Here is a 12,093-nt window from a genome sequence, read left to right as displayed (position 1 = left end):
GGTGGTACTTATGTAATAGCCGGGCACCCACTAAGCAAATAGCTTAGTGGGGGATTCTGCGTAAGAAAATCGCATCGCAACGCATGCGTTTTTTTTTGCATGTGAAGTCAAATAATATGCAGATGAGTCATTAAAGATGCCACCTTTAAACATGTGTTTGTTGTTTTGCACCACAAAAAGAGTTTCATTCACACATTTGCCATATTTTCATCTGATGCCATCTGCTAGTTAGTCAAACATTTTACAAATAAAACATGATGAACAACATTGTTTTAAATTTAGAGAAAGCTGTTTTTGTTTTTCAGTTTGTTTGCCAAACCGGAACTTATGTATTAGCCGGGCGCCCAATTTGCATATTTACGGCACCGTAATGAAATCGCATTGCATATATTTTTGCATGTGATTCGATTTACCTATGTAATTTATTCACTGCTCTCTGGCCTCTCACCTCCTGCAAAATTGCATGCGATCACATGCGATCTTCTAGGGTGCGATGCCATTTAATGTAGTATACACTTGTATGACATACAATGGATTTAGACACCCCCCCACTATCCACACCACCCCGAAGCATGGCGAATGGACGCAAATTACGTTACATGTATTCCGCGTCCCCTTGTGGGTCTCGCTGGTCTCGCCAAGCTTCGGGCTCGCCACACTATATAAAATCAACTCCACACCGACGTGGATAGTGGGGGTATGAAAAGGAGGGGGCTCGCTGTGCTCTAAATGCTTTGGGGTGGCATGGATAGTGGGGGGGTGCCTAAATCCCATTGTATGTCATACAAGTATATACTACATTAAATGGCATCTCACCCTATAAAATCGCATGCGATTCGATCTCATCGCACCGCCCAAGGCAAGAGAGCAGTGAATAAATTAAATAGGAAATTTGCATCACATGCAAAAAAACGATTTCACTACGGTGCCGTACATATGCAAATTCGGCGCCCGGCTAATACATAAGTACCGGTTTGGCAAACAACAAACTGGAAAACAAAAACAGCTTTCTCTAAATTTAAAACAATGTTGTTCATCATGTTTTATTTGTAAAATGTTTGACTAACTAGCAGATGGCATCAGATGAAAATATGGCAAATGTGTGAATGAAACTTTTTGTGATGCAAAATAACAAAGACATATTTAAAGGTGGCATCTTTAATGACTCATCTGCATATTATTTGACTTCAAGCTAAGCTTTTTGTCTGGGAATACTTGGACAAGATGTCATGTCCTTGAAGATTCAAAGCAAAGCTAAATCAAAACAAAGATTGTGCCTATTATATTGTACAGTATATCCAAATGTTGGCAATTATTCCACCTGTTCTTTCATCCAAGACTAATAGAGGTGCTTGAAGACTAGAGTTAAGAATTGCTGGTATACAGTATACAATTAATGAATCCTCCATTATGTAGCCTTGGGGTTAAGCAGAAGATTATAAGAGCATTCCTAAAACAGTTTATTTCTACATTGTCATGTAATGCACCTAATTTCAACTATCATAAACTTGAAAGGGGAGTCTCCTAGTTCCTGTAGTTTTCGGCAAAGTGGACCACATCCCACCACTTCTCACTTCACTTCCATGGAGGAAGATGAAGACAGGGGGCAGGGTGGGGGCCTTATGCTGAGAACTGCATCATCGTAGCCCCGCCACCAGTGACACATTGAGAATTAGAGCACACTGAAGTTGGGCTGGAGCCACAATGTCCCAATTCACAGTCCATGCACCCATCCTGCTCACTTGGACTTTTGCGTCCACTGACCTCCTGGAACCCATTAGACAGATATGGGCACCATAGATTTAGCTCGATAATCCTGATTTTGAGGAGACTGTCCTGTCATCCATTAACATTCAATTTGCATGGGGCTGGGAGGTATTAAAGTGACATGAAACACAGCAGGGGTACACTTATTAAAGTGCGGGTTTAAAGAAGTAGAATGTAACCCATTGCAACCAAACAGATTTCAGCTTTTATCTTTTAAAAGGTGGTAGATAAATGAGTAGTCTCTGAATGGTTGCTATGGGCAACATCTCAGCTTCTATAAACCTACAGCCCTGGATGCAGCTTTAAAAAAAAATAGCACTAAGTTGACAAACTACCTGTGAGGGAAAGGGGGCACGACTGTAACTACTAGAAAGAGAGGTAAAAGGCCGACATGGGTGAATCATGCTTAGAATAGCGGTAGCCACACTAATCTGATGCTTTATATTTATGCAGAAACGACATAAACATATCTGTGTGTGCAGAAAATAAGGTACATATTTTAGCCATTGGGCAGCAGAGAATGTTTATGAATGTATAAGCAGACAATTTACTGGGAGGAGAATGTCTGTTGTTCATTTCCTGTGGTATCACAAAATGCCTGCACATTGGTTCTGAGTGATCACATGAGATTGGTGCCACCTGCATAACCAGATTAAGTGCCAGATGCACTAAGCGTTAAAAGTGATAAAATGGAGTGTGATCAACAGCCAGCCAATCAGCTCCTACCTGCCATGTCACAGGCTGTGTTTGAAAAATGTCAGGAAGGAGCTGATTGGCTGGTTGTTTATTACTCTTCATTTTGTCACTTTTGAAGCTTAGTGCATCTAGCCCTAAACCTTGTGATGGCCCCTGGATAGTCTAAATCTTGGGGCACCCTGGCAAATGATCTCATAATAAGTTTTGAATTTTACCAACGACAGTCTAGGATCTGGAAACTGTAATGTGAATCTAATGACTACGTTTCATGTTCCTTAAGTTGTTAATGAGTACATTACATTAATACAGTTTTTTTCTGTGTCACAGGCCTCTGAATGGCATGGGGCATATCTGCCTATTTGGTAATCTGGCACTGGTCACAGGTTGGAACCCATTGGTGCATAGAGGTAGAGGCACATTTTTTACTTAAGATCATTAGGTGTATTAATCCTGTGTATTGCAATATGGCTTTTATTGCCAAATGCCTTTAGCCAGGACACCTACTATGATTTACATAGGTTCTGAGGCTGATTAAAACCAGGTAAATGAATGGCGTGTAAAGTAAAATCATAGGTGTCCAAGATTAAAGGGATATTATGACAAGCAAAACTTTAATAGACTTCATAAGACTATGGGGTAATTTTACTAAAGCTTCTAAAAAATGAAAATAGGTGATGTTCCTCATAGCAACCAATCAGATGCTGTCTATTTTTTTCTCTATTGCACCTTAGAAAATGAGAGACAGAATCTGATAGGTTGATATGGGCAACATCACCTCTTTTCATTTTTAGAAGCTTTAATAAATTTATCTCTATGTATTTGGAAATGTTAGACTCTACAGGTGACTTCACAGAACCTTCTAGCTGTGTAATGCAACTTTAAAACCACCAGTGTCTTGGGCTAGCACTGTGCAGATGCAATTGGTTAACATACCTAGCCAGCTGGCTCACAAATGGAATCTATAGCTATTGCCCCATTGAGATTACCAGTAAAGGAACCCCAATGTTATTATAGTACCGTGAGATATCCGTTATATTGGAACGAATGTCAAAGTAGCAGCTTTTACTGAGTGCCCCTTATATATAACTCTTCTTATCACATGATTCTGCTCAATCAGCTTTTTTTCCACATACATTAAAACAGTTTAATTAGATTAATAATGTCAAACAATTATTTTTAAGGGTAAAAATGAGTATTCTTTGTTATTAACATATATGGAACCTTACCTAATTTATATTATTTAAGCATGCCTTACAAGCCACAACATTATAGCAAATTCACAATTACCATTTTAATTGTAGGTTAAAAGGGAAATTATCATTAAAAAGATATTGTGCATTAAAGATAAAAGTAATTAAAGTGTCTGCATTAATGTTGTTATCATGCAGAGCAATAAAATGAGTTAGGTAGGTAGTTGCAATTATCTTGTCTTTTTACATTTAGATGTAAGCTAAATATAGATTACTGTTTGATTAACAGAATAGATGTCTGTAACTTACCTTATTGCAATCAGAGTGAACACTTACAACAATACTTTCACTGTGATTACTAAAATACTTTATCTTACACCTACTGTACTCAATATTAGGTTTCCTTTCCACATGGGCTTACTAGAATGTCACCAAAATGGTTACAGTTCCCAAAACATAACATGTAACCACTCAACCATGAGTAGGGATCTATAGCAAAGTTATTCTTTGCATTTGCTTTGGAATATAATATCATTATGTTGTAGAAGTCAATTCAATTATCAAACACTGAAATTCTAATGAAACAAAAATAATAACCTATCTTTCCTAATGCCATCTCCATAGACCCATGGACAGATTTAGGGGTGAAGGCACCCGTGGAAACCACAGTATCGGCAACCCTCTTTGCCTAAGTGCATTTTTTTCATTGATTGGTTATACGACCACACTGATGATAGCCAGTGAAATAGAATACTGTAAAAGCCACTAACTATGACTTTTTTTTATTTTTGATTATGTATAAATATTTACTAAGCAGGAAGCTAACAAGGCCAGTATGTGCATGCCCTACCCATTTCACATATGTTACAGTATAGAGGAAATATTTAGCAGTTACTGGTTAATTTTGGACTGCCAGTACCAACACAAGCATCCAATCAAGGGTGGACTGGCCATGGACCTTACAGGGAAGAATCCCGGGAGTCCGACACACCTATGAGGCCACCTGTCTAGAGTTTTGGCCCCGTTTCGCACACAAGCAAACCTTTGCCTGGTCACAGTACAGAGTACCCAACACGGGATGCAGTCAAAATCCCGACGGTCAAAATCCCGACAGGGTCAAAATCCCGAATGGGTCATAATCCCGACAAGGACAAAATCCCGACAAGGACAAAATCCCGACAAGGACAAAATCCTGACATTTAAAATCCCGACAGGGTCAAAATACCGACATATAGAATGCACAGGTGAAACAGTCAACATGACTTTCAGTCGACAGGTCGCAAGGTCGACATTGTTTTTTTCACTGTTTTATGACCCAACATGTGCCGACAGGCGGTATTTCATGCCCTATCATCCACTAGGGCATGGAGGGAGAATAAAATAGTGTGCCGAGCGCAGCGAGGCACCGTGCCCGAAGCATGGCGAGCCATGCGAGGGACTGCGGTTCACTTCCAACTGTGTCCATGTCGACGGTGTCGACATTCGGGTAAAAAAAAACAGTGAAAAAAAACCATGTTGACCTTGCGACCTGTCGACGGAAATTCATGTTGACTGTTTCACCTGTGCATTCTATATGTCGGTATTTTGACCCTGTCGGGATTTTAAATGTCAGGATTTTGTCCTTGTCGGGATTTTAAATGTCGGGATTTTGTCCTTGTCGGTATTATGACCCATTCGGGATTTTGACCCTGTCGGGATTTTGACCGTTGGGATTTCATACCGAATCCCCCAACACTGCAAATAATCATAGTTTGGAAACAATCTATATCCATTGTGACATCTGTTAAAGGGACAGGAGTGGGTGCTATCTGGGAGTGACATCATTTCTAGGGTGTTTCTGAGCTGCACTGTGTGAGGGGTGAAGATATGTGTGATATATTTAGGGAATTATGGTAATGAGTCTGCATGATGGAGGTTTTGAGGTCTGTGTTCAGTCTCAGTGGGGGGAGGCGGGGTCTTATTTGAAATGTGGAGGTTTGTGTTTTGTCACAGCAGCATAAAGGTCTGGGGGCCACTAGACATCTAAGTGTATTGAAACCAATGGCTTCCACACAAGTAAAGTGATGGATTAGTCCCTCTTTTTTGGTGTTGGTCCTGCCTACATTTCATTTAATGCCACCCACATGAGGTCACTTCTGGAGATTTTTCCAGGGCCACTATTAGTTCCCAATCTGCCCCTGCATCCAAGTGCCACCCTTAAACAAGTACCGCCTCTACGCACATGCCTCATATGCCTAATGGGAAATTCCCCACTACGTAGACCTCTATGGGGATTGCGGCCTGCGTCTATGTAACAAGCTCAAAACAGCATAGCTTTTCACCTTTAACCATCTCAGGATGGTGTGAATCATACCTGTCAAATGGAGACCAGCAAGCCAACTTTGCATGTTCCCTCAATATAAAATAGGTGGCCAGGAAGATGGAGAATTCTTCCATTTATTAAGTGGTTTTTTTGCCACATTGGTAAATATTTGCACAAATGTATTATTTATTACCTTTACTGATATATAACACTACCACTGGAACATTTATGATAGAGACCTAAATAAAATAAACAGATCTTTTCAGAAAACCATCTCTCAGATATTGGAATACATTTGTTTTGCCAAATTTTTAAATTCTCTGTGAACAGCGCAGGTGGCGGCTGTAAAAGTTCTCCTGTCAAATCTCCAGGTTTGGGAAACGTTGGATTCTTCTATTACCAGTGGTACTGTAGCACCAGTGAAGGGGGGAGAATTACCAACATGACAGTGGCTGTATACCACTCTTCTTCTGTATTTGGGGTCAGGATCATTTAAAAAGACAAAAAAGACATTTGGATGGATATTACCTCATGGAAATAACTAAACTTTTTCAGATTGTAAACTGGTGATACAAATTGCACCCTGGCTAGGTGAACAATCTCTAAACCATACTCCTTTTTAGAAGCCAAAATAAAATATATTCTTTATCAGAGAACGGATTGCATTCCAAGTAGCAACAATATTTAGTGTACTTATTCTTTGTTGGAAATGTTTTTATTTTCTTACATTTGCAAGTGTGTGTGAATCAATGTGGATCTTGTCTACTGGCTGTGGTCATAGTAGGATCTGGGCCATGAATGGGCATCTCATTATGTTCAAAGTGGATAAGGAACCATCGTGATATTAGGCATTGAGGATGGTTAATGTCGCTATCAAAAAATGTGTGGTGGATTAACGGGGGAGAGATAATCTACACAAAGCAGAGAGCAAGTATTTCCCTGCACCCTATGTGACCAGACTAAGCATTTCTGTAAAGATCCATGTTGTCACTTTTAGTTCTTGCGTGTTTCACCATGGTGTGTGCAAAATGACATTAAAATGTTCAGATAATAAAATATTGCATTGTTCTGTATTACTACCCTGTAGCCTGCCTAATCTGTGTTAATTATGCGAAGCATGAAGCTGGTTAATTAAAAAGTGCAGTTAATTGTTTTTCTCACATTCTGTTCTTACTGTATATGTTGTATAATATTAACTGATGGTGTTTAACATACAATAGATTCGTGAAGAGTAGTACTATGTTCATGTTACAGTATACTGACTTGCCTGTTCTGCATACATAGCCACTATAGAGTACTGTACAATTCTACAAATAATAGCGTTCTTCTCCAATGAGTAACATCCATGAACAAGATTGAGCTCAATTTTACTAAATTTATATCTGGCATATGTTTTTGCATTTTATTCATTTTTCTTCTAAATCCATCTAATTAGATTTGCTGTCTAGAGATCCAGAAAATGTTCAGTTATAATTAGGCATATTTCACTCCCATGCTTTTCTATTTAGGAAACAAGATGCAGACTGAAGTATTGAACCATTGCAAAAATGATGTTATGTGTCCAAGTTTATGTCTTTCCCATCACAGCCTGATTTGAAAGAATGTTGGCTGACAAGTGGCAAGGGTAGACCGGAATTTCCCGGTAGCCAGCACACAACTAATGATGTGGCATCACATCAATCACAGTAGTCATTTTAGTCATTCCTGTAGTTGCTATAGATGCTCTTTTAATGACAATTTTATCCATCATACAATGCAGTTTAATTGTGCTGACTTTAAGATGCTGCTACTTTTCATAATGTGCTGGCTGCCATTGATATTCCTTTTAAAAGCAATGTTCAATACTACCTTTTTAACGCTTGCAATTATAATATTATGGTCGAAAGCAATTCTATAATGCATATGATTTTAATAGAATAGATATTTGTATTTGCAGTATAAAAATGCATTTCTTTCCATTGTAATGTATTGTCATCTCAACATTCCTAATGTAAGCTGCATTGGCTCACATGCAAGAAGAAGTCCATAAATCTTGATGTTCTTCAAATAAAAATATCAGCCACTCTAATGTCTTTAAAGTCTTGCTAAAGTGTTTGGAAAGAAATAAAACTCATTTCAGAATAGGGACTGTCAAATTACACATGACAGTTAAATGATTGATAACAATTATCCCTGAATTTTCCAGAACTACACCATAATGTGATATGCCGTTACAATAGCTATAATTACATGACAAACATTTTTCTTTTCTATCAACTGCATAGTTGACATATAGAAAAAATAAACATCAGAATGCAAATGGGAGTCCAAATCGCCATAAAAAAATAACTGTGCAAGTTTAATGATGAGCCACATGTAACTCGCTAAACCTAACTGATGTCACCCTTAGTTGAATAATCGCAATAATAGACAATGTAAAGCTTGGGGCGAACTTATAAGACTGCAGACCTTATTATCGAGAATATCAAACTCCATAGATTTTAGTATTCAGAATTTCAAACCCCATGAAAACTAGAATTAGTTTTAAACATGCATCCAATTAACATCACACATTACTTGTGTAAGACTGAAATTTTGTTTCTTTTAAATTAAGCTGGGGTGAAACTAAGCTTTGGGTTCTATGCATTGGCATAATGTATTATATTACATTAAAATGTTTTAAAAAGTATTACACTGAATTGAGTAAATGTTCTTAAAACCAAATGCGAATAGAATGAGATACAAACACCAACAAAACCCTTTTGAAAAGGAAATAATTGGATATTTTCTAATTAGGACTGGTAATGTATAAAATAGACAAGTATTCAATGTTCTCAGAAAGGAAAAGAAAAAGACAACTGATCATTTACTGTCCCATTGTCATTTGTCCGATTTTCAACCAAGACATTGTGCCAAGGTATGAGGTTCTGGGATGTTAAGTGAAGATCTGTGCTGCTATTTTTGTACAGTCAACCTTTTATAGGAGGAAACTTACAACTGTTTCTTGTCAATACATTCCTCCATTTGTCGCTTCTCTTTCTGCTTCCACTCTCTCCCTCTCCATTTCAACAGTACATATTGTTTCCATTTTGTTGACGTCATAATCTTTCTGGAATGTCATGTTTTCACTTGAGCCCCAGAGAAATCCCTGTCTGGTGTGAAACCCCCAAATGTAAAAGGGGAAGTTTTGCAGTACAACCACATATACAAAGAAGGGGAAAACGACAACACATGTACAAGAAAAAGGCAGCCAAAAATCAGTTTACAATGTGCGGGTGTCATTGTTGAGGTGGTGAGTCTCATATTCTGTCAATCTTGAGGGTCCAAATTTTATACCTGCCCTGTAAATGCCCTCTTTGTGTACAGAAAAATCCATCCTCTCTTTCTCAAGTAGCATCTGCTTTTAATTTAAAAAATGCTAACTCCAGATTACAGCAAATCCCTTATCCTGCTGAGCTGAGACATGCAGTATGTAAATATACAGAAAGACTCACCGGACAGTACAGTACATAGATATATATTGGGGGAAGCAGTATGCTATATACAGAGTCTATGCAGAGACTGAGCTAAATACATGATTACTGGGAATAACAATTGATCTATTGATCTACTGTATCTGAAAAAGCCTCAGAACACAAACATTGAACATGGCATCCACTTAATGGTGTTATGGGGCAATGTGGCTTTGCAGCTGCATGACCTTTAACAAAACTTTAACCATCCTTATGGGAGACAAGTGCATAACGTTGGAATATATGTAGTATACCGGTGTCTGGGTGTATTGGTCCTTTTCAGTCATTTTGTAGAAGAACCAGTAGGAGCTCAAAACATTCATTCTGCTCAATATTAAGTACTATGACAGATGTGTCTGCAAACAAGTCATTAGCAGTGATCCCAAATAATTCAAATGTCTAATCAATATTCACAAGAATCGTAACAAATATTGGCTAACTAAATTTGGTAATACTAACAAAGTTCAACACTTGTAAATACAGTGTGTGTGTGTATATATATATATATATAGATACATACATTTATATATGTATGTATGCATGCATGCATGCGTGTCTGTGTGTTTCTATTTATCGAAATCCCCTTGCACAAATCCCCCTGTAGATGTATAAATCTGTAAAATGATGACAGGTAAATGGCCACTTGGGGATGAACATACATTATTACATATCATAGAGTACATTGAACACCAATATAAAATGTGTGTGTGTGTGTGTGTATATATATATATATATATATATATATATATATATATATATATATATATATATATATATATACTGTATATATATATATATATATATATATATATATATATATACTGTATATGCACACAAACACAGACACACCTACAGTATATACCTATATTTTTGTAGAGAGAGATGGTGTCCCCTGCACCTTACCTGTACCATGGAAAAGGATATGGGTTACACACAATCCTCAGGCACCAGCTCCTGGGTCTGCTCTCCTGACTCAGGTAGAAGAAGACCACCGGAGCTATGGTGGGGTATGGCAGCCCCTCCACCTCAGGTTCTCGGCTATCCTTGGACGGCTCCTGCTCTTGGGCTTTATCTCCGGCCATGCTAGGTACAGTCCCAAGTCGGCGTGGGTCACTTTTCAAAGTAATTGCTTCATCCAGGTGTCAGCCCTCGGTCTCCAGTGTGCTCTGCCAGTGTGTGCGGCACCTCCCGCCGGCATCAAGGAGCCGAGCCAGCCACAGACTACCCCACCTATAATACGGCGTGTGCAAGAACTTTCCTCCCTCTCTCCCACCTGTCTGTGGGCAATAACCTCACTCAGCAGCCAATGGGTGCACTGCCCTCCACTCTGCTATCATGCCCATCACCTGTACAGCAGCTCTCCTCCCTGTGTGCTGCTGTCTCTCCCTGCCCCTCACTGCTGTCTCTTCCTGCTGCCCGCTGTCTCTGTAGCTGGCTCCTGTCTCACACCTGTATGTCTCTCTCCTCCATCCAGCATCCCTCCCACCTCTCCATCATGCCCAGCTCTCTCTCTCCCTCTCCCTCCGTCCCTCCTCCCCCAGCCTCTCTCTCTCCCTCCTGAGTGTGGATTCCTTGCCGCCTCTGTGCTGTTTCTTCCTTTCACTTGCAGACCCCCATCCCGCCCCCGCACACCTCAGTCCAGATGCTCCCTGGAAGCGCTGGCTTATTGCCCCAGTGATGTCTGTAACACCGATGCTCCGTGTGATTGCCGCCGCTCTGGGGAACTGACCCGGCAGGTGAGCTGTAAAGCGCTAGTCGTGCAATGTGATCCGATTATCTCCGACAGTATCGTGCGCTCTGATCGGGGGAAGGATCCCCGCTCTCAGAGATGCTGCTGCTGCGGGAAGAAGGAGCCAGCGCTTAGTTCTCCACAGCTGGATCCCGGAGTCCAACTTCAGCAGACGACACCACCCACAACCAGCTTCCAAACCAATCTAGTGCATGCTTTCCGAAAGAGGGGTCACTATTGGCTGGCAGAGCTGTCAGTCAAAAGAGAGGAGGTGACACATCTGGAATGAGATTACAGCAGCAGGCACAACTTCAGCAGCGCCACATGCATGACATCCAGCCACCAGCGCGGCGTCTGATAGGTCGCTCAGTTTTGGGATTCATCATAAACCGGGGGACGCTGGACGCTGAATCTGGGTGAAGATGGTGCTGCAGAAGCGCTTCACTCATTATGGCAAACGTCTAGTTCCAGCCATCTCTCTTCAGCTCTTCAGAGGACTCTGTGTAACAGATACAAAAAATAAAGTGATTATGGAAGGGAATTGGAAAGGCTGCATTGCAATAATAAACACAGTACAAAGCAAGAAAGTAGCAAAGTCACTATGATGCAAAATTGAAAATATCGTGAAGCATGTTTGATACATTTCACATAGAGGGTGGGATGTACCAAGCACTTGCAGTACATTCCACCACCCAATACTAATTGCACATGTACTAACATATGTTATAAGCAGGGCTATTTTTCTGCAGGCTCCAGCAGGAACTGTGGCCCTTATTCTAGTTATAATATTATTATATTATAATATTAATATTTCTTAGATGGACAAAACCATGTGCACTGCAGGTGAGGCAGGTGTTACTTGTGCAGAGATAATTAGATTTGGGTGGGGTTTTACACCTGCCTCACCTGAAGTGCATC

General features: G+C 39.9%; 1 protein-coding gene across 5 annotated transcripts in view; it reads right to left on the bottom strand.

Annotated features, from left to right (window-relative positions):
• The window catches only part of CACNA1G (calcium voltage-gated channel subunit alpha1 G), a 317,812-nt gene extending 306,483 nt beyond the window's left edge, over positions 1 to 11,329 (bottom strand). For 3 of the 5 annotated variants that reach the window (XM_083148094.1, XM_083148096.1, XM_083148095.1), the window contains exon 1: positions 10,372 to 11,327. In XM_083148094.1, coding sequence (XP_083004220.1) covers positions 10,372 to 10,528 — 157 coding nt within the window. In that variant the 5' untranslated portion in view covers positions 10,529 to 11,327. Of the gene's footprint in view, positions 1 to 10,371 lie in introns of all 5 variants that reach the window. The other 2 variants (XM_083148098.1, XM_083148097.1) reach the window with 2 other exon arrangements.
• Between the last annotated feature and the right edge of the window lie 764 nt (positions 11,330 to 12,093).

This window comes from Crinia signifera, chromosome 6 (assembly GCF_055691185.1).
Source record: "Crinia signifera chromosome 6, ASM5569118v1, whole genome shotgun sequence".
NCBI classification, from domain to species: Eukaryota; Metazoa; Chordata; class Amphibia; order Anura; family Myobatrachidae; genus Crinia; species Crinia signifera.
This window is presented reverse-complemented; position numbering and strand designations above follow the sequence as displayed.